Source organism: Squalius cephalus, assembly GCF_949319135.1.
Source record: "Squalius cephalus genome assembly, chromosome: 8".
Lineage (NCBI taxonomy): Eukaryota > Metazoa > Chordata > Actinopteri > Cypriniformes > Leuciscidae > Squalius > Squalius cephalus.
Window position 1 is genome coordinate 25,394,814 of NC_137129.1, and position 23,562 is coordinate 25,418,375.

Genomic DNA, 23,562 nt, shown 5'->3' on the forward strand with positions numbered 1-23,562 from the left:
TTCAGCTTTGCATCACCGAAAGGAATTATGTTTGAAAGTGTGTTAAAATAGAAAACCATTATTTTAAATTGTAATATTTCACAATATTACTGTTTTTTTTCTGTATTTTTGATCAAATAAATGCAGGCTTGATGAGCATAAGAGACTTCTTTCAAAAACATCAAAAATAGTAATGTTTCCAAACTTTTGACGGGTACTGTGTGATCTATCTGCACAATCACACAAAATTGTAATGAGGGTAAGAAGAGGAATGTACACAGTGCGTGTGTTGCGTTTTAATTTAATTATCTGTCCAATGGACTACTTGCACTGAGCTTTGTGATGCATTTCAGTTTTGAAATGGTACAACTCGTTTATTTCCGGTTATGTATATTTTCAGTGTCCTGTAGTCACGTAGTTCAAGGGTTCACAAACTTTTCCATTCCAGGATCCACCTAGATAAGTATAATCTATCTCAAGACCTACCAAAATAATTTAAACACATGAATATGGCGTGGGCGTGAATTACATGAGTTTAATTGCAATACAAACTTAAATGTTGATAATGATTAAAATAGCATCGCGTTGTTCAGCGTAGAAAACGTTTTTGTGCTCGTGTGTGTATACATGTGAAATACCTTATTCATAAATATTTTCCCTATGTGTTGGTAGGTAGCCACAAGCATGCAAGGGAACGCAAACAACCCACTCTTACAATGACCGTATCTCTGAAAGACAACAGCGCTGAGTTGAACAGACGACAGAGATGAATGCGTTTCCCAAAAGCATTGTATGTAGATCGTAGAACCATTGCCACCAATGGTCTCTACGATCAACTCAGCTCACAATACTTTTGGGAAACGCAGCCCAGACCTGAATCAGCCTTTTGTGACATTTGAATTATCCAGTGTAATTTGATCTCATGCAGAATACAGTGCAGTCATTAGAGGGAATGAGTTTCTTCTTGTTAATAATGCGCACCGAACCGCTTAATGAACCGAGACTCTCTGAGACACTGAAATTATCACAAGTCGCATGCTCCATGAATTTATTCAATATTTTAATCACTATTCTGTGTCAGTTTTCACTGTCAATCATTTGCCCAAAATTCTTATTTAATATTCAAAGTAGTTGACTGTCATACTTATCTACGCTTTGTGCATTACTGTTTAATTAATCATGCTAATTTTCAACACTTGACCATGGGAGGACATACCTTTTATCACTCGAATTCATTTAAAAATATAAACTGAACAGGTATGAAATATGATCAGTAATAGAAAAACACCGTTAATGAGAAGACGAGCACTGGACTGCTTTAGGTTAGTGGGGAAATATGCAGTATGTATTTATAATTCAGAATGCTCAGTTGGAAAGAAAAAATATTTATAGGAACATTTCAGCAGGTTTAAGATTATTCATGTTAACGCATAGAACAGCCATAAAACGTAGGTATAATCTGCATTCTCATGTATGTAGGTGCGCTGTTACCAGAAACACCTGAGTTGTAACAAGTAGAATGTGGTAGTAGTTGTGCAAGTAGTCCATTTGACAATTTTTTTTACTTGAAAGGTTTATATGTAACTGTTAAAAAAACAATTGTCAATTCTGGGCCATTTTAAATACGAGGTTAACAGAATCCTGGATTATCCTGTTTCACACACACTTGGGGTTAACAATTAATGCTGGGGATTTGTAAGATGACTTTTCACAGTGTACAACATTCCTAACGGTCTTATTTGCGGTGTCGGTGTCATTGATTAGACCGCAGCACGTTACCTGTTTGCATAAAGGCTCTAGCATTGCGCATCCTCATATTATACATATTTTATACTACACTGTCAAGTTTTTCCTGATAATATTTTTCGGAAACCCCGTCTCCATACCAGTCTGATGACTTGTTGGTGTTCATTGGCCAGAGGAGAACTGGCCCCCTGACTGAGCCTGGTTTCTCCCCAGGTATTTTTCTCTCCATTCTGTCACCTGATGAAGTTTTGGTTCCTTGCCATTGTCGCCTTTGGCTTTTGGCTTGCTTACTTGGGGACACTTAATAGTCAACAATATTATTGATCTGCCTGCATTGACACCATTATCTATTTTCTTCTAGATCTGCTGAACAGCAGAAACAAAATTTGTTGCATTATTTTACTGTTATCACTGTAAAGCTGCTTTGAAACAATCTGTATTGTAAAAAGAGCTATATAAATAAAGGTAAGGTGATTTGACTTGACCATTTGACATTTTCCCTCTCAAATGCCAGGGTTAAGCCCAGTGTGAAAAGCCCTTTAGATAAGTAGTCCCACCTAAAAGATCAAATACCATTTATTTTTTACTAAGGAATTTGTGTAAAAGCTTCATATTTTTGTTTAGAAACTCACCCGAATGTCTTGCCCCATAGATTTCCATAATAAGTGGTTTACTATAAACACAATTTGTTTAGTTAAGCCAACATATGATAAATGACATTCCACAAAGTTTGAGCTTGTTGTATTTAAGCTTAGAATATTCCTTTAATGTGTGTTTGTGTTTATGTGACAGGGACAGGGCTCTGGAGGAAGTATGTCATAAACTGTGTGTGTGTAATGCAGTAAGAGATGCATTGGAGGGTGGTGTCCCTTGTGTGTCCTTCCATCAGCTGCTTCTCAAACCCAGTGAAAACACCATCAGCTTTCTGCTGGAGGTATAAACCCTGCTGCATCACTGAATCATACACATCGCACACTCCATTCTCTTAATTTACTACGTTCTCACTCTAAACTGATCTAGTTCACCTGGTCTTTTTTTTAAATGAAATGCTCTTTTACGCTCAGTGATCTCATGTCTCCAGGTGTGTACAAGGTCATTGGATAAGGAGCACCTGTCAGAAATGAGCAAGAGAAAAATGGCTCTTTTCATCAAGTGAGCACCTTTACATAGTTTTAAAAACTATTTTCATCTAGCCAGACATTTGAAAATGCATTTTCTGCATTTTGTTTGCTTTCACGTGGTTTTTAAGGGTGGATTTGTTTAAAGTGGGTTTTACTTCAATAATATTCTTTTTCACTATGTCACTACTATATTTCATTTTAAATGTTCCTATTGTGTTACAATTACACAAATATTGTAAGACCATGACATCTCTCTGTTAATTTGAGCTTTGAGCTTGCCTGTTTTTCAGAGATTTTACATTTTCTTTCTTGTTTTCATTGTAGGACTGTTTGTGACCGGTTGGAGGATGTTTCTCTGGCCTTCATGGTGTCATCTCATAAACTCTTCAATGAACTTCTTCAAGATGAGGAGACGAAGATCCTGATAGAGCAGATGAGGAAGAGCTCAGCCACAGTCAACCTCAGTGCCAAATTACTGCCCTCATTCTACGATATACCTGGTACATCCTTGACGGACAGATATTTAATCGTGACAATATGATTTTTTTTATATTATGATATGAGGAGCTTTACTTGCTTTTGGTTGTGGTGTGCTATTTATGTCTTGTTCTCAACAGTGTCTGCCAGTGTGAATATCAGCCAGCTTGAACAGCAGCTCATTCTGTCATTGGATGCTCGACATATCCGACAAATCCTCATTGAGCTGCATGGGATGGCCGAGCGACCCTTCTGGAGGGTTAACAATAAGGTCGGGAAAGACTTTTGTTTTGCAGCAAATCAACTTGTGAACCGATTCGCAAACCAAAAATGCTTGTCATAAAGCAATTTACATTTTAAAAATAATAAATTATAATTGTTGACATTGTGAAAAAAAAAAGTCAAGTTAGTTTACAGTTATATGCTTTTTTTCTGTAGTGGGAGATTCCTGTTGACTATGTAAACGTCATACTAGCAATAAAAGACAACCTGACAAGAGACCTGGTGTACATCCTCATGGCCAAAGGTCTACACTGCATCAGTATAAAGGTGTGTATCTGTACAAGACTTACTTTAACACCATTCAGCATGTTTACATGCACACCAAAAAACAAGCTTCTTAACCCTTGTGCGTCAATTTAAAAAAGTTACTCAGAGGTCCTTAAAGGACCAAATGTCTGTGTCAGAACACTGTCATAAAAATTTGAATGCTCCCGACCAGTGTAGGGCTCTCTGAGTACGGTAAAATTAGTTTTCCTTGCCACTTGTTCTATAGAGTCGGCAGTCTTACAAAGATATCAACACCACAATTAGTTTTAACAGTATGCAACCATTGTATATCGACATGAAATATTAATTCAAAATCACCTACGTGCATAGGCACACTTCAGTTATCCAGTCATGTGATTCCAAGTGCCACGTTTTTGTTACTCATTTTGAAAACTGAGGTAGTTTAATTAAGATTAATTAATCAGGGATTTAACCCAAACAGGAAATATTTCTTAGTGACTTAGCCTTTTTTGTCTCTTTGGGTGTTGCAGGATTTTGTGCATGCTCGTCAGCTGTTCACAGCGTGCCTGGAGCTGGTGACGGAGTTTTCTCCTAAACTGCGTCAGGTCATGCTCAATGAGCTACTGCTGATGGAGGTTAGAGCACACGAGGCGAGTGCTGTCGAAGGCAATATGGAGAGGCCTCCATCCGACCTGGTCAGCAGGGTCCGCGGATATCTGGAGATGAGGATACATGGTATTACGTCTACTGTTACAAGGTCTCTTACTGTGTGTTCACACCGCCGCCGGCGAGAGCGCCAAAATTTGCTCTTGCCGCCCTGCCAACGACGCTGTGGAAAGATTCGTGGACGCTCTGACATAGATCGAATGCTTGGTTTTTTATAAAACTTTATTTAAAGGGGCCGCAAAGCAAACAAGCATGTCGATTGTTATTTTTGCAGACTGACCAAGTAGGGTATAAGTTAACCTCATGGAATCTTTTAAATGTGAAAGTAAGAAATTGATCGATGGAAAGAACTTAACAATTATAGTGACATGTTTGCTAATGAAATAAGCCAATTAAAAGCCATTTGTGTGGTGTGGCTTATGTTCAGGGTTAAGTGCTAATCTAATTTGCATTCCCGCTGAAAAACAAGCGTTCTAGCATGGAAATCTTGCCTATAAATAGTGTTGCTCGCCTTCTTATCAAATTCAAATGATCAACCTCTCCTCTATTTTGCTTGGGAACTAATGGGTCGGAACCAAAGTTTACAAGACTGCGCTCCCTGGAATCCTCTCAAACGGAGCACTTCTACATTCCGATTGGTTGCCGCCGAACTGCGTCATAGCTCATTACCATAAAGTTGACTTGACTTCAACTTCTCCACACCTCTGGCCCTGTCCCAAATGGCACACTCCTGACTTGTGGACTTCCTCAGAGTCCACACTTTGGTGAAGTCATGTAGTGCAGACCTATAGGGCCCTTGGCGCGAGTCCACGAGGGCGCATTGAGAGATATTTTTGGGACAGACTCGATCGTCACGCTGGAAATAACGGTCTGGTTGTTGTTGGACAGGAGAAATCACATTTTTGGGCTCCGACGTCTTATCTCCATGTCAACTACACAGCCTAATTTTACAGTTCTATATTTTGATATTGTGCATGCCACCTGGGCATTAGACAATAGATACATGATGCTTATTTAAATGATGTATACAGTTGTACATAATAATACATAATGTTCCATTTGAACTAAGATTACAATTTTAACACATAATGAAAATGTGAGTTTCAGATGAATTTACAGGTATCAATATTCATACTATGTTTACATATGACTCGGTAAAGTCCTTACATTCAGTTCTATTTATTTAATGAATCATAATGTGATCGTATTATTCAACGCACTATTATTATGTTTGAGACATCAACCACTGGTCGATGACCATAATGTTTGTATAAACTGTAGGTAACAACTGGTAAAATGTACATGGGTCATAAAAACCGTAATATTTTTTTCTCAGCCATGTCAACATTTATCCGTGAGCGGAATCTCCTCCCATCCGTTGTCTGATTGGCCTTTCGCAAGGATTCCTGGGTAGTTAAAGTGTGTGGAGCCTGCATCTATGCGGGCTTTGCGGAAGACCGCATCAAGGGTATAAAGGGGGCGCTGCTGAGCACACTTCAGAGCGTTTAAATGCTGAATGGGACGGCCTACGGACTCGTAGACTCGGCGAGCACGCGCAATTTAAGTCCACGAGACCGAAAGTCCACATGAAGTGTGCCATTTGGGACAGGGCCTCTCTCGCCATCCTAGATGCGCCGCGCCATCCTCGCCGGAGCTCGCCGTGAACGCACGGTTAACAGGAGGTCTTTGAACTGAACAAGAGCAAGGTCTTTTACACTCACTTCTGGCAATGTAAAGAAACTTTAAGGGCAATAAATTAATCTGAAAGTATTCTGTAGATATACTGTAACTGTTGCTCACTCAGGCTGGCATTGATGCAAATCTTTATGTAAATTTCTTTGGCTTTTTTTTTTTTTTTTTTTTTTTTTTACTATATACTGACAAGTGTTCCAACATTCATTCACTTTCAGTTTTCATGCCAGTCTGTCCTTGGTTATTAGTAGATCTGCACAGAATTGATCTAAACATGCAGTGCTTGCATAAAAAAAGAGAAAATTCTTTTAGTCTGAGAAATATGATAGAAGGCAAAAGCTGTTAAAGTCCCCCTGTGGTGAAAATCAAGTTTTTAATGTTGTTTTTTGTCTATGTGGTGTTTTTAATACGCTTTTAAGACAAGCCATGTGCAAACTCATAAGTCAACACCATTGCTGAGTTTTTTCTCCTTAAAACTGCAGTGAAAAAAATAACAGCAATGTGTGATTGTCAACGAGTGGATCTATGAGCTGGTGTGAGTGAGTGGAGGCGGGGCTAATTGGCATATTCATGGTTCCGCTGATTCTACATGAAGCAAGGGTGTAGAGTTACATTCAAGCTATTGTAAGGCATGATGCTTTTTTGACAGGAAAACAACTATTAAATATGTCATTTTGGTGATCAAAGATGAGTTTTCAGTGATAAAATCATTGACTACAGGGGGACTTTAAGGTAGCGTTGGATAGTTTGGATTGCACATTTTAAGGCAGGTGAGTGTCAGTTCCGCTCTGCAGATTTTGGCCTGAAGGTCCACCTGCTCCCATTAGTTAATTACCATTTACTCAGGATGTGATCAACCCAAATTGTGCTAAAACAGTGATTGAGTTTTTTTTCAAGTGTTGAGTTTATTCTTCTGACAAAACAAGCTATTTGGGTTTCTGTGGTTATTCTAATGAAATCAGATGAAGTGGAATTCATATTTTAGGAGAGGATGCTGTAGTTTGTTACAGTGTTCTTCACTTCCACAGATCTCCCGCTGCGTCAGATTGTTGGTGAGGAATGTGTTGTGTTCATGCTTAACTGGAGGGAGAATGAATATCTGACTCTGCAGGTGCCCCAGTCTCTGGTCAACAACAACCCATATATAAAGGTATCTGCATTCTCTCCACACACCCTGCTGCTCATACGGCATTCAGATTGTTGGACATTTGAATCTAACGAAAAATCTCTAGATCAAATTTCACCACAAAAAATATTTTAAAAAATAAAAGAAATTGCCAACTGCATACATAAAATGAAGCCTGTTTTAGGACCATTGAGAGTTTTTAATTATCTAAATAATCTGTTTCTGTAATGTCTTTTAAAAAACAATTATTTCCAAGTTTGATTCTTGTTACTGTAATATAGTTATTTATTTTAGTATGGGAAAAAATACTCTAATACAGTCATTTATTTAAATAAAGGCAACAAAATGCTACCACACTGTATAAATACTTACAGTTTAAAGAATATAGTTAAATTTTTTCATTACAGAAATGAGAATTGTGGGAAAATGTGCTTAATTGCTCATTTTTATTATTTAAATCTATGCATGTCTAGATTTCAATCTCAGGTTGTTCTAATTTGTTCTTCTCCTTGTAACTCGTGCAGCTGGGGCAGCTGATAGCTTCCACCTGTAAGGAGCTGCCAGGTCCTAAAGAGACCAGACGCACAGCTAAGGAGCTCTGGGAAGCAGTGGTGCAAATCTGCAGTGTTTCCAGCCAGCACAAACGCACCAGTGAGGGTAGAGTGAGCCTTCTCAAACTGAGAGAGTCCTCACTCGGCATTCTTCCCCGGTGAGACGGAGGGCGTTTACTGCAAGGCCACTATATTGTACATGGGGAATTATTCTAAATCCTGGCCTAGATGACTTCCTGAGAAAAAAAAATCAGTTTCATTGCAATAAGCTGTAATTATATACTATATGTTAAAAATTCTCCATCTCATGTTAATGCATTTTGTTAAATTTTTCTTTTGTGTTATAAGGAGCAAATTCATGACTTTTATGAAGAAACTACGGGTAAGTGTAACATTTCGCAGTACATAGCATTAAATAAGTCTATCGTAAATATACCTTTACCTAAATAAAGACCTTCCATAATTAATCTACAAATATAATTTTGTTTTGTTTTGTTTTAGGAGCCACTGGTATTGACAACACTCATCTCTTTGTTTGTGCGGCTGCACAGTATTGTACGGGTATGTGCTAACTGGTGTCAAGTCAAGTCATCTTCATTTATATAGCGCTTTTAACAATGTAGATTGTTTCAAAGCAGCTTTACAGAGATAAACGTATAATTTAAGGTAACAGAGATTGTTTTGGCTTTATAGCGGTTCTTTAATAAATTTATTTTCCAGCTAAAGTTAGTTTTGATTGATTCGATTCCGTCACAACGATCATTTGTTATTAAATTAGGGGCCGCTAAGACGACACCATTCTCTCTACACAGACTTTAAACGCGAACCTGTGAGAAACGCTGATGGCGTTCACATGCGCATTAAGAATTGGTTCTATAGTTATGTGTGTTTGAATATATGTGAGCAGGTTTGGAATTCCCTACAAACCAAGCCTAAACAAAGTACTGGTGTTTCCTTATAATTTTTGATACAGAATTTTATTTTATTTTATCAATTCGGGGTAGATACGCGAATTGAGTTTCCCAACGACGCTTTATCTGTAGAGTGGTAAAGGGATCCTCCATAGGGAGAGACTAGTTGGCACTTCAACACTGCGTTGTCATCGGGTCCAGGCGCAGGTCCTTCATCAGATCTGGATACGGCCTGGATCCGGCAGGCTGAGGGAAAACCTCGGGATAAACAAAAGACACTAAAATTAGCGTAGATGCCATTCTTCTTATGATGTAACTAGTACATCAGGATTTATGGGAAGTGTTCCCGGTTCCAGCTGACCTAATCTATGCAGCCTAACACTGAATTATAGAAGTCTATAATGTATTATGCGAATGCTAGGTCAAAGAGATGTGTCTTTAGTCTAGCTTTGAACTGACAGAGTGTGTCTGCTTCCCGGACAATGATAGGAAGACTGTTCCAAAGTTTTGGTGCTAAATAGGAGAAGGATCTACCGCCAGCAGTCGATTTTGATATTCTAGGTATTATCAACTTGCCGGAATTTTGAGATCGCAATAGACGTGAAGGACTATAATGCGTTAAGAGCTCGCTCAAGTACTGCGGAGCTAAACCATTTAGTGCTTTGTAAGTGATCAGCAATATTTTAAAATTGATGCAATGTTTAATAGGGAGCCAGTGCAGTTTTGACAGAACCGGGCTAATATGGTCATGCTTCCTGGTTCTGGTAAGAACTCGAGCTGCTGCGTTTTGAACTAGCTGTAGTTTGTTTATTAAGCGTGCAGGACAACCACCCAGTAGAGCATTACAATAATCTAGCCTTGAGGTCATGAACGCATGAACTAACTGTTCCGCATTTGTCACTGAGAGCATATGGCGTAATTTAGATATATTTTTAAGATGGAAAAATGCAGTTTTACAGATACTAGACACATGACTTTCAAATGAAAGATTGGTATCAAAGAGCACACCCAGGTTCCTAACCGACGACGAAGACTTAACAGAGCAGCCATCAAGTGTTAGACGGTATTCTAGGTTATTACGTGAGGAAGTTTTTTTGTCCAATAATTAGAATCTCTGTTTTTTCAGAATTTAGAAGTAGGAAATTACGAGTCATCCAATTTTTTATATCATCTATGCATTCCGTTAATTTTGTGAATTGGTAGGTTTCGTTTGGTTTTGAAGAAATATACAGTTGAGTATCATCGGCATAACAGTGAAAACTAATGCCATGTTTCCTAATGATATCTCCTAATGGTAGCATGTACAGAGTGAACAGCAGCGGTCCTAGTACTGAGCCTTGTGGTACGCCATACTGAACTTGTGATCGATGAGACATCTCTTCATTTACTGCTACAAACTGATAACGGTCAGATAAGTATGATTTAAACAATGCTAGTGCAATTCCACTAATGCCAACATAATTTTCGAGTCTATTTAAAAGAATGTTGTGGTCGATAGTGTCAAATGCAGCACTAAGATCGAGTAACACTAATAGAGAGACACAACCACGATCGGATGATAAGAGCAAATCATTTGTGACTCTAATGAGAGCTGTCTCGGTACTATGGTACGGTCTAAATCGTGACTGAAAGTCCTCGCAGATATCCTTTCTTTCAAGAAAGGAACACAGTTGTGAAGACACTGCTTTTTCTAATATCTTTGACAGATAAGGTAGATTCGAGATCGGCCTGTAATTGACTAATTCTGTAGGATCAAGTTGCGTTTTTTTAACAAGCGGTTTAATCATAGCCAGCTTAAAGGTTTTTGGTACGTATTCTAGAGACAAAGATGAATTAATGATATTAAGAAGAGTATCTATGACCTCTGGAAGTATTTCTTTCAGTAGCTTAGTCGGTATAGGGTCTAACATACATGTTGTAGATTTAGATGATTTAACGAGTTTAGTAAATTCTTCCTCTCCTATAGCAACGAATGAATCAAATTTTTCCTCAGGGAGACTACAATGCACTGCCTGATGCGATACTGTAGTAGACGGTTGCATAGTTATAATTTTCTCCCTGATATTATCAATCTTATAAGTGAAGAAGTTCATAAAGTCATTACTGCTGTGTTGCTTGGAAACTTCGGTGCTTGAAGCTTTCTTTTTCGTTAGTTTAGCCACCGTTTCAAATTAATACCTAGGATTATGTTTTCGTTAGTTTAGCCACCGTTTCAAATAAATACCTAGGATTATGTTTATTTTCTTCTAATAGGGTTGTAAAATAAGCAGATCTAGCAGCTTTTAAGGCCTCTCTGTAAGCAATCGAGCTCTCTTTCCATGAAATGCGAAATACCTCTAGGTTTGTTTTCTTCCAGTTGTGCTCCATTTTTCTGGCTGCTCTCTTAAGGGCCCGAGTGTGCTCGTTGTACCACGGCGTTGGACTATTTTCTTTAATCTTCTTCAAGCGCAACGGAGCAACTATGTCTAAAGTGCTGGAAAACAGAGAGTTAAAAGTTTCTGTTGCAATATCGAGTTCTTCTAAGCTATCCGGGATGCTGAGATGATGAAACTGATTAGGAAGATTATTAATAAAGCAATCTTTAGTGGCAGAAGTGATAGGTCACGGAGAAACACGGAGTCGGCTTTGCAGCCTTGGCTAAATGAAGTTTACACGAGACTAGATAATGATCTGAGATGTCATCGCTCTGCTGCAGAATTTCAACGGCATCAACATCTATTCCATGTGATAATATTAGATCTAGAGTATGATTACGACAATGAGTAGGTCCTGACACGTGTTGTGTAACTCCAATAGAGTTTACAATGTCTTTAAATGCCAAACCCAATGCATCTTTTTCATTATCGATGTGTATATTAAAATCACCAACAATTAGTATTTTATCTGCAGTCAATATTAATTCTGATAGAAAGTCCACAAATTCTTTGATAAAATCTTTATGGTGCCCTGGTAGCCTGTAAACAGTAGCCAGCACAAATCTCAAATGTGATTTATCATTTATACTATATATTTTTACATTAAGTACTAACACTTCAAAAGAATTATATTTAAAACTTGATTTCTTAGTGGTTTTGAAAATATTACTATAAATTACAGCAACTCCTCCCCCTTTGCGTTTCAGACGAGGCTCATGTTTATAACAGTAATCTTGCGGGGTGGACTCATTTAAAGTAATGTAATCATTTGGTTTTAGCCAGGTTTCTGTCAAACACAGCACATCTAGGTTATTATCTGAAATAATATCATTAACAATGAGTGCTTTTGAAGTAAGCGATCGAATATTCAGCAACCCAAGCTTTAGCATTTGCTCGTCTGTATTATAGCTGTTTTTTATTTGTTGAACATCAATTAAATTTTTAACCTTAGATGGGTTTAAACGTTTTTTGGATTTCCAAATTCGGGGAACAGACACAGTCTCTATACGATGATAGCTAGGTGAAAGAGGCTCTATGTGATGGGATTTATCTGACCTTGGTGATGCGAGGCCGCTAGCAGACAGTCGGTTAAGCCAGTCTGTCTGCTTCCTGACCTGAGCCCCAGATTGTCATGTTTGAGCTCTAAGACTATGTGCCATATTACTAGAGAGAAGAGCAGCACCATCCCAGGAGGGATGAATACCATCTCTTTTCAACAGGTCAGGTTTTCCCCAAAAACTTTTCCAATTGTCTATAAATTCTATATTATTAAGCGGACACCACTTAGACAGCCAACCGTTAAGAGAACACAATCTACTAACTATCTCATCACTCCTGCGAACAGGAAGGGGGCCAGAGCAAATTACAGTGCTTGACATCGTACTTGCGAGTTCACACACCTCTTTAATATTAATTTTGGTGATCTCCGACTGGCGGAGTCGAACATCATTTGTGCCGACGTGGATAATGATCTTAGAGAATTTACGATTAGCATTAGCCAGCACTTTTAAATTTGCTTTGATGTCAGGCGCTCTGGTTCCCGGCAAACATGTGAGGTGGCTGGTGTCTCTATTTTCACGTTCCGTGTAATAGAATCACCAATAACTAGGGCACAATCAACAGAACTCTCAGTGGGTGTTTCACTGAGCGGGGCAAATCGATTTGTTATGGTAATCGGAACGGAAGATCGAGTGGTTTTTTGATCCGCGACTAGAGCGATCCCTCACTGTCACCCATTTGCCTGGCTGCACAGGCACCAATTCAGCTGGAACCGAATCATGTAAAGAGTTCACTATGCTAGGCGCATCCAAAGCATCTGAAGCTCTAGCACTCTTACTATCCTCAATTAAAGTTTGGATGCGTGTCTCTAGTTCTGAAATCTTCTCCGTTAGCCTAACTGTCTCCTTGCATTTATCACATATAAATCCTATATTGCCAACAGAGAAGGCTATGCTAAACATGTGACATGAAGTGCAGGTGACAATAACAGGACAAGACATTACTCACCGTGTTTGTTGAGTGATTCTTACTCACCTGAGCTTTTTATGAACTCAAAGGCGCGGGCGCGCGAGAGAAAAAAGAATAAATAAAAATAGCTGAGCGCACGGGTGGCGCGTTAACAGGCTAGCGAATTACTAGCGTGTTGTGCTAGTAGTAACGGAAGCTAGCGATGTCAGGTTAATCTGAGATGTTGGGTAAGCTGTATTTAGTAGTAGAATAAACAACTAGAAATTGTAGTAAATGATGGTTCAAAACAAGGAAATACGAGGCTAAGACGGAGCTTACAGCACCGAAGCAAACACACTCACAGCAGGCAGCGAGGCAGACAGGAACAATCGATCCAAAACAAGGAAATATCTGTAAAGGAAATGACGGTGTAAAGGGAATTACTCCATAAAAGTACTAATTACTTTTTCTAGACTGTATTTAGGATTTTCAAATGTACGTTACCACCGGTACCAGTTTGTACAAAAAAATGCTAACCATGCTGGTAGAATGTGTGGAATGACATTGCAACTCTGGTTACTTTTCTGTTGCCTGGCTACCTGTTTTTCTGTTGCTGGCTAAGCGCACTATTTGAGTGATGTAAACACAAATTAATAAGAAAATCAAATTAAATATCTGATAACCCTGCATAACAAGGTCAATATTTACATCTCTTATCATCTGTAAAAGCATTTAAATTTACATTCCAAAGAGCTCCGTTATCAGCCCCACAGTGGAAAATAAAACCGGATCGGCACGGAATAGAACGTTTAAGCAAAGAAAACGGTTTGGCTGGACTGTGGAAAAAGTGTAAACACAAAGATATTAATTGTAGCCTACAATTAAGACAGCTGTTTTGTATTTATTCTAGCAAAAGTTTTTGCGAGAGTGCAGAATTCAGTGAGCTTGCGGTTTAAAGATTGACAGCCTTAGTGATTACAAAGGGAGGCTCTTCTCTTGCTTTCTGATTGTTACCCATTCACAATCTGAATGGGTAGTTTAGTTTTTCATGCTGGTTTGTACACAGCAAAGTTTCTGGATTGACAACCATATTTAAATGCACGATTGAATCGTAAACTGCGATGATTGACAATGAAAACCATTAGGACAACATTTTTAAAAGTACTTAATCCAATAGTTTTTGCTCTTTTACCGAAGTTGGTACAGAGAACCTTGAAAGGTAACTAGTATTGGTAGCGACTACTGAAATTTAAAACCACTACTACGACTACTTTACAACCCTAATTGTAACTGTTTTGGTGGGCATTTTATCTTTTTTTTTTATAATCACTGTTTTGCCTTCACTATTTCATTGTAAGTCATCCTGGAGTATGACAGGAATTTTGTGAAGTATGTCAAATAAATAATGACAGAATAGATACTATAAAGGGAGTAGTCTCTTGTAGGGCTGTGTGCTATCAACTATTAGCTCTATTATAACGATAATCTTATAATAAAATTACAGAATATTGTTAATATCGAATATTGTTGAAAATTGATTAATGTGCTAAAGACAGCACCAATACGCAATTTCACTCCTGCAAAACTAGCACACTAGCCCTTCATCTAGCCCAACATTGTTGCTTTGAAATTCACTGGTCACGTTGACCAGTACATTTCTAAATGTTGGTTCAATGTGCTAGACATTCTTCATGAAAGGCTCATTCCTGTGGACTGGATTGATTCCAGGTCATTATGCTTATGATGTTTTGTATTTCCCAGGATGATATAGTGAATGAAGTGACAGCTGAGCATATCTCCATATGGCCTTCATCTCTCGCCAAGTACGTCACAACAAATGAAATGCCATTAGATGAAGAAATGCCTTTGTTTATATCTGTATATGTAATGATAATTTGTAAATTTATAAGGTTTGTTTTGATGGTGTAATCTTGGTGTCAAATGTGCTGATGATGATTTTGTTGATGCAGTTTACAGTCTGTGGATGTTGAAGCCGTGGTTGTCACATTAAAGGAGTTGGTTAACTATGCTCTCAGCCTCAACCCCAACAACCAGTCGTGGCTCTGCACACAGGCTGACATTTACTTTGGTAAGTAGAAACAATGAATAAAATTAAACCTTGCACTCATACTGTAAAGATCCAACATGGAGGGGTTATTTCAAGTCGTATTATTTGTATAGCACTTTAAAGAATACACATTGTTTTAAAGCAGCTTTACAGAGTTTCATGTTAATGCTTAATTGTCTACAATTGAATGCCATGTGCTGGGATTGGTGATTGCACCCCAGCTGGTATGTGTGTGTGTTGCCGGGGGTGACGCTTGATGAGCTGCTGGCAACTCGTCACAATATATATATATATATATAAAAGAGCACCAGTGCTACCAAATAAAAAAGTTAATTTCGAGCACTGTTTGATGATGATATTAACCATAAAGCTGTTGAAATTTGCTATATAGTGTTCTGTATGCACCATATGCCTCTGTCTGAAATCCAATACTCTGAGTTGGTATTTATTTTTAATAAGTAATTACTTCTCGACCGCTAAAAAAATGCATTCTATATAGTATGAATGTGTATGAGTATTGAGTATAATCTAAGCCATGTTGCCCTTATCACGTGACCTACCACCATTCACAAATCCTCTCCAGTGGCCTTATGGGATAGTAAAGTGTCCATCGAATGCTCACCTCAGAATCTCACCAGAAAAAGTAGTTCATCCGGGTACTATTTGCCTACTCTTTTGTGAGCACTGTTAATTCGGATACACTTTTGTGACATACATTTTGTGGCATAGATTTTTCATCTATTATATAGTAGGGAGAAATGCGATTTTGGATGTGTGGATAAAAATGTTACTACTATTTGGTGATGTGCATCACTGCCATGGTTAAATTATGCATATAAACAGCAGGGTTTAAGAAGTTTAGCTTAACTGCCCCACCTCTAAGCACTAAGCCGTTTAACTTAAAAGTAAATTGAAAGTCATGACATGATACTTCCATGTCTGGTGTGTGGAAGAAAAAAAAAAAAAGGTTTTGTGCATCAAAATATTTGCTGAAGTCTCATAATACTCCGAAAATAAAGTTTGGATACCTGAAATGATTGTTTCACATCCAAACAATCTAAAACTCTTAGCCTAATGTCAGACGCATGATATTTAATGGAGGGGAGTTCATTGTGATGCATTACTTGGTAATCTTTTTATACAAAGCATACAATCTTTTTTATTTTTATTTAAATAGGTTTTCATGCTGAATATTCAGCATTAAATAGGCATTAATGCTAACAGAATGATTAATACACTACTTGTAGATAGGTTTTTGCCAGAACAGGTTAATAAATGCAGAGAAAACATTTTGAAACATAACCGTGACTAGACTGCAATAGAGGGTATGCACTATGTAACACATATGTAACACTATGTATACACCGTCGGCCGGAGTGACTTCGGTTACATCCACTGAGTGGCAAAAAGACTGAGTGGCAGCATTTGTTTTCATCGTGAATGCTGCCAAAAACATAAAAAACGCATCTAAAACGGGAAAGAGCTTTGCGATTGACTACAACTAGATTTGACAAGAAATCGGAGGTATATTTTTACAGACTGACGAAAGATACAGAACAGAGAAGCAAATGGATCGCTGCAATTCACAGAAACAACTGGACTCCAGGCAGCGAAAGGTGGATTTGCAGTTATCATTTTGCAATATGCTGAATTTAGGGGTAAAATCATACCTATATTGTATTTTTTATATATTGTATTGACAACTCAATTACAAATTTACCATTGTATATTCTAAATAATTGGATGTTTTTAAATAAACACTGACAAAAAACTTACAAGTTTTAGGGCTGGAGGATATGATGATATATATAACATTAATATAAGTGATCACCTGGATTTAGACCTACCTATATTGTATTTATATAAAGCGTTCACAGGCAAATTTGCTTTATGCATTTCCAGTCAAAATCAGGCACAGATAAATGTCAGGAAACAGGATTCCTGGCTGCATGTCAATATCCATGGATCACTGGATCTTTGGTAAGTTGTAAGGAACACTATATCGAGTCCAACCTTTAGTTTAAACGGATAATTGTTTGTTTTACTCACAGGTTTGCAGTTTCCCCTATTAAATCCAGTCACGCAGCAGTCTCTTTTGTCACTCAGTCAGGCTGAGGGGGCGTTCGGGCGGGAAAGTGAAGTCAATGCATACCCTCTATAATTTATGCAAAGTTTTTACTTGTTCATTTTTTTATTGAATTTTATATTCTTCCATTGTTTTTGCAGTGACCAACCAGTATTCTGCAGCGATGCATTATTACCTGCAGGCAGGGACTGTGTGCTCAGATTACTTCACTAAACCAGTTCCTCCTGATGTCTACACTGACCAGGTGCTGCAAATTTGCTGAACGCTGTTATGAACAAATAATAATAAAAACAATTATTTCTACTTTTGTCTTGGTAATAAAATGCCGTCTAAAGATGTGACTGAAATATTGTCAGGATTGACACATGTGAAATGTCTTTGCAGGTTCTGAAGAGAATGATCAAGTGTTGTTCATTGTTGAATTGTCACACTCAGGTAACAAGCCGTCATGAACTGTCTCGTTTCAGATGATAGTACTAGCTAATTCATTATGTGATTGTGTACACTTTGCAGGTAGCTGTTCTCTGCCAGTTTCTGAGGGAAGTGGACTACATGACTGCTTTTAAAGCTCTACAAGAGCAAAACAGGTGAACTTACAATCCATACTGTATCAGTACCCTACAAAATAATTCAGAAGTTTAATTCTCTCTCCACCCCTTCCCCCTATTTCATCAGTCATGACTCTATGGATTCGTTCTATGACTACATTTGGGATGTGACGATTCTGGAATATCTGACATGTATCCTTTTTTAAAGAACACTCTATTTCAGACCAACAGCAATCTGTAGTCTGGAGTTATCAGTTTTGAGGACTAAATCTGCTAATTTATTAATAAAAATTAGAATAACCTTTTTATCCAGCATATCTGATATTCTAGCCATTGTTAAACCATAACATTGGCTCTCAGACATTCACCAAAAACGAGGAGAGGGTGACAAAAGACAAGTTGCAGTAAGCTGATTTGTTTTCTCTATTGATTCAAGAATTACATTTATTGCAGATAGTGTGGAAATGTTAATATCTAGTAATATCTATAATTTCAGTGCAGTTTTAATGCAAGATTTGGACAGAAGTATCTTTTGTAGTAACATTTGGCCATCACAAAAGAAACTAATTCGCTCACTGCATTAATATGAAGCTGATGATGGTAAATTTATGTGAACACAGATCAAGGCCATCGGACAGACGGAGTTAAACTCCAGTAATCCAGAGGAAGTCCTGCAGCTCGCAGCACAAAAAAGAAAGAAGAAATTCCTACAGGCCATGGCTAAACTCTACTTTTAAATTCAATCAAAAAAAAAAAAAAATTCTTTATACTGAAAAATCAAAATCAATTTCAAATAAATATGGCTAAGCTTTTCCTAAATAAGTTGTCTCCTACATTTATATACAAATACACAGAGGTGTATGATTTTTTTTTTTTTTTTTTCTGTGGTCAAATACTTTATATCCCATTTTGTGTTTTTAACAATCCAATGCACAATTTAATGCCTTTTGTAAAGGAGAAATTGGTATATGTAAACCGATTACATTGTATATGCAAATTAACAGTATTCTGTATAAGTAATAATATTAGTTAAGCACTAGACTCACCAGCATGCAGCAAGGTTATTTTCATAAATAAAAAACTGAAACTAAGACTAAAACTATTGGTCAAAAAACATTTTTGTAAACTGAAATAAAATAGAAATTTCAACATAAATGAAAAACTAAAACTAAACTAAACTAACAACAGTTACTGAAAAACTAAATAATAATTAGCAAAAATAAAGAATCGTTTTTCCAATTCCACTGCGCTACTTTATTTTTCAATGTATGACCATGGTACTTGAGTCTCGTGTCTTGTAGCGTCTCGTGCATGACACGACGCTCTTAAAACGCGGCAGTCAAGTTAAAATAAGTTTAACTTTTAAAAGACGCATATCTAGACCTTGTGCTTTTTCCCCATTTCGCGTCTTTTTTCCGTTTTTGCAACAATGCAAATAGACAAAAAGCATAAATGTATCAATACAAGAATAATGTTTGAAAGGATTAATTATAGAAATTACCTTAAAGAATAATCATACGCATATATTTTTCTTTTTCTTATACACCACGTTTAAAAAGACGTGAAAAATTTTCCCACTTGGCTCGGCGGTCCCCTGTTGGTGAGTGTGTAATGACATGACACCAAGGTCCCCTCTTAGATAGGTAGACAAGTACACACACACACACACACACACACACACACAGACAGAAACGGCTAGACAGTCTCACTTCCTCCCTTTGATTCAGAAAGTGAAGTACAGCAGTCCTAAAACCAGCCCTCATTCAGCTCATGAAGAATGGAGGCTTTCAAGATCATGACAGTTGTCCAAACTGTTGCTTTTATACAAGGTATCTATCTATTTATTTATTTATTTATTTATTTATTTATTTATTTATCTATCTATCATCTATCTAATCTATCTATCTGGGATCAGTAAGATTTTGTTTTTATAAGAAGATTTTTATGTCTACAACAGCCTCATTCATTTATTAAAAAACAGTAGTGTTATGGATTTTGACAATTTTAAATAACTTTTAAAATAAAATTGTTTCCTGTTATGGCAAAGCTCCATTATCTGCCAGTACTCCAGGTATTTCATCAGTATAATGATCTTTAAGAAATCATTATAATATTTCTAATAAAAAAGTTTTTTCTCAAGCTTTATCACAGCTGAAAATGATTGTTCTGCTAATTGAAGTGTTGAATCTGTAATACATTTTTTTTTTTTCAGGATTCTCCAATATTTTATAATGTAACAATTTTACAGTTAATCTCCAAATTAATGTAGAAACAACAGAAATACAGTATATTTTAAATACTTGTTTAATGGCATATTTTTATGAATGAAGGCCAGTATCACTTATACTAATACAGCTACTGATGTCTCGATGAAAATGCATTTGACTTGAATGTTACTTTTTTTTTTAACACTTGTTAGGCTTCAAAAAATATAACTTTATAAAATATAACAATCCCCACATAAACCCATAATAAATGTCATATTTACAGTTGCCTTTCCTACCTGTCTAACAGGTTGGAAATATACAGAAATTGAATAATGTTGTCAAACAGTCTGCACTGCATAAATTATAAATTAAATACAGATTAATCCTTATTAAAGCTACAAAAGTTCTTTAGTCAAGAGCAAAGTGTTTTTTTTTTTTGTTTTTTGTTTTTTTCTGTTCCCTTTGTTGTTTGATTAACTTTTCTGACAGGCAGAATTAGTGACTGCAGTCACTTTAAGATCTGCCGCTGCTGACATATACTGTGCAAAAGTAGGCATGTTAGTTTTTTTTCACTGGATTATTACAATTAATGGCAAGAGGAATGTTTGGAAATGTAAACTGATATTTCCTATACACTACAGCAAAAGATATAAAAAACAAAACATTTTTTTGGTGAACATGCTAACATGCCTAAGACTTTTTCACAGTACTGAATTTTTAAACTGAAGCAAATAAAGCAATATAATAATAATAATAATCATAATAATATACATTTCTGGTAACTCTATAATAACTGCACACAATTAATCATCATCTATACATTAATAAACATTTCATCCATCATTTATAAAGCTAGACATTAATAAGCAGTTTATAAATACAGCTAAAAATGCTTTATTCTTGATTTATAAGCATGTGTTTAATAATTATGAATTATTTTGATTCTTTATTAATGATCAATTTAGCATTATTTACAAACATTAAACATAGCATTATTATTTTTGCTTTATTTACAAACCAGTTATTTAGGAGTTGTCAGTGGTTCATAAGATTAAGAAAGTTTAAGTAAATGATTAATGAACTATTTAAATGTCCATTCATACATCTTAAATATATCTATGTTCTGTATCACTGTGGTGTTTGTTTTCTGTTTAGAAGATAACTGAGCCTTTATATCTCCTTTGTAAATGCTTTACGAGGCATAAATAGTACTCACTTTAGATGAGCTCACAAAAATCGTTAAGTGACCACTACTAAATGCTTTAACTACCTGAATTAATCATGCATTACAGTAGAAATGCATGTTAATTAAGGATTTATTAACACACTAAGTAACTTTTGCTATATGTCTGAATAATAAGATGTATGAATGTACATTTAAATAGTTTATTAATCATTTACTTGCAATTTCTAAGTGATCTTATGAACCACTGACAACTCCTAAATAACTGGTTTGTAAATAATGCAATACTTCATTTAGAAATGATAAATGATCATTAAAGTATGAATTATTAAATTATTAAACACATTATAGATATGCTTATAAATTAAGAACAAAGCATTTATAGCTGTATTTATAAACTGCTTATTAATGTCTATTAATGCTTTAAATTATGAATTAACTGTTTACTAATGCTTAACTGATTAATAGCGTGCAGTTATTATAAAGCGTTACCCAATTTCTTTCAATACAGAGAAAGATAGAGAATCCAAATCATAAGCTGTTGTAAACAATTCAGTAATGCTTTCTATTATATTGAAGTCAAGACTAAAAGATTATTGCATTAATAAAGCATATAAGGATGGTTGAATATCATTAAATGTTGTTTGTATGACAAATAAGCATCTAACTGTGCTATTATACATATTCTCAATATAGCATATATCGTTGAGGTCATAAATTTAGATACACCTAGCAGAATCTACAAAATGTTAATAATTATAACAAAACAAGAGGGATCATAAAACGTACCTATTGTTTTTTAGTACTACATGCCCTAAATAAGCTGTTTCACATAAAATATAAGTTCTCGAGCATTTCTCCGAGAATCGCACCCAAGAAGACTACATCAGGTTTTATAGGATAAAGACAGACACAACAATAAGATCAATGTGACTTAACTCGTGTAACCTTCTTTCAATATGATTGGTTAAATTTGTAAAAGCAAGCCCCCCTCTTTCACCCTCTGTTACTGGCATGAGCAAAATTATCTCGAATCATCAGAAAATATAAAGAAAATGGTTAAGAGTTCAGTTGATTACTCAATATGTCATGAGACATTTCTGGACAGTATATTTTTGATATTGTCTTGGTCAGCACTTCAGAATTTTCCATTGGACACAATATTCAGAGAACATTTTGGTACATTGTGTTCAAATGTTAGAGTGTTAGGCCTAAAAGGGAAGTAAGGTTTAGATGTTAGAATATGGTTAGTTTACAATATAGTTTACTATCTTATCTATTAAAAATCCATCACAGGTGGACAAAATAAAACAAAATAAGAAACAGTTATACATCTTCATCCTGTTCTTGTCATCCCTCAGTTGTCCTCAGTGTGAAATGGCTCTCAAAAGAAAGATTGCTGGAAAGATTTGCATTTAATCAAGCATTTGTAAACTTTTGAACTGGCTCATTTTTATAAATTCAGCTATTATTTTGTCTTTAAGCTAAACATCTCTTATGTAAAATAGCTTATTCAGGGCAGTACTAAATAAAAAACAATAAGTAATTTTTATAATCCCTTTATAATATTTTGTTTAAAGTATTATAATTTTGCAGATTCTGAATGTACTTCTGCATCTGTAGCTACCATTATGCAATTAATCATACAGTTGCCATCTAAATCTTTGTGGACCCACAGAATAACGTGAGCAGAAACATCGTGTTGTGCAATGGTCTGAGAGTTGGAACAAAAACATGTAATTTTTTCAAGACAAAATATCTTGCTCTTTTTTTCAGGATATGACAATATCATCTCTACTGAGCATCCAAAGGTCAATATGAAATGTGAGTTATTTGCTTCCCTGAAATTGTATGTAATTTTGATAATAATGGGTAATTCTTCCTTTAGTAGTTTACTTTTAAATCACTCATTTTTTGTGCCTCAATGTGAACTGCTGAATGTTTTGACATTAAGCCTTAGAGAATCATAAAGAATTATTTCACATAATTCTTAACCCTTTTGAAGAGTGTGACAGGATGTTGCGGTGATGCTCTTGTTATCCAACCACTGCAAATTTGCTCACTTCCACTGTATTTCACTTTGTTGCACTAAAACAGGTGTCACATCAAACAGGCAGCCTGTGAAATGTCAGATCATGTTGTGCTCTATGCTATTGTTATTCGAATGCCAAACGTATGTTGTGTGTTCAGTTGTATTACCCAAGTTCAAAAGGCAGAATTGTGCTGTGTTGTTTTATTTGGGTTTGTGCCCTTATGTAACAACATCAGTATTTCAGAAACAGGTCATTCACAACATGAAAAACAACTGTAGGCATTGTTTTAGCAAACTT

At 36.2% G+C, this 23,562-nt stretch overlaps 2 protein-coding genes across 7 annotated transcripts in view; both read left to right on the top strand.

Moving 5' to 3' along the window:
• Positions 1 to 18,971, top strand: part of ints8 (integrator complex subunit 8) — a 140,624-nt gene extending 121,653 nt beyond the window's left edge. For all 3 annotated transcript variants that reach the window (XM_079878961.1, XM_079878962.1, XM_079878963.1), the window contains 18 exons: positions 2,518 to 2,659; positions 2,807 to 2,877; positions 3,171 to 3,346; positions 3,464 to 3,594; positions 3,762 to 3,872; positions 4,364 to 4,568; positions 7,220 to 7,341; positions 7,842 to 8,026; positions 8,217 to 8,250; positions 8,370 to 8,429; positions 14,902 to 14,963; positions 15,111 to 15,229; positions 17,435 to 17,538; positions 17,679 to 17,729; positions 17,808 to 17,881; positions 17,970 to 18,034; positions 18,203 to 18,246; positions 18,463 to 18,971. In XM_079878961.1, the coding sequence (XP_079735087.1) occupies positions 2,518 to 2,659; positions 2,807 to 2,877; positions 3,171 to 3,346; positions 3,464 to 3,594; positions 3,762 to 3,872; positions 4,364 to 4,568; positions 7,220 to 7,341; positions 7,842 to 8,026; positions 8,217 to 8,250; positions 8,370 to 8,429; positions 14,902 to 14,963; positions 15,111 to 15,229; positions 17,435 to 17,538; positions 17,679 to 17,729; positions 17,808 to 17,881; positions 17,970 to 18,034; positions 18,203 to 18,246; positions 18,463 to 18,579 (1,873 nt within the window). In that variant the 3' untranslated portion in view covers positions 18,580 to 18,971. The remainder of the gene's footprint in view (positions 1 to 2,517; positions 2,660 to 2,806; positions 2,878 to 3,170; positions 3,347 to 3,463; positions 3,595 to 3,761; positions 3,873 to 4,363; positions 4,569 to 7,219; positions 7,342 to 7,841; positions 8,027 to 8,216; positions 8,251 to 8,369; positions 8,430 to 14,901; positions 14,964 to 15,110; positions 15,230 to 17,434; positions 17,539 to 17,678; positions 17,730 to 17,807; positions 17,882 to 17,969; positions 18,035 to 18,202; positions 18,247 to 18,462) is intronic.
• Positions 18,972 to 19,375: 404 nt separating this feature from the next.
• The window catches only part of LOC307163103 (T-cell differentiation antigen CD6-like), a 29,959-nt gene continuing 25,772 nt past the window's right edge, over positions 19,376 to 23,562 (top strand). The window contains exons 1-2 of one of the 4 annotated variants that reach the window (XM_079878965.1): positions 19,376 to 19,442; positions 23,009 to 23,056. In XM_079878965.1, the coding sequence (XP_079735091.1) occupies positions 23,050 to 23,056 (7 nt within the window). In that variant the 5' untranslated portion in view covers positions 19,376 to 19,442; positions 23,009 to 23,049. Of the gene's footprint in view, positions 19,443 to 19,512; positions 19,672 to 23,008; positions 23,057 to 23,562 lie in introns of those variants that run through there. The other 3 variants (XM_079878964.1, XM_079878966.1, XM_079878967.1) reach the window with 3 other exon arrangements.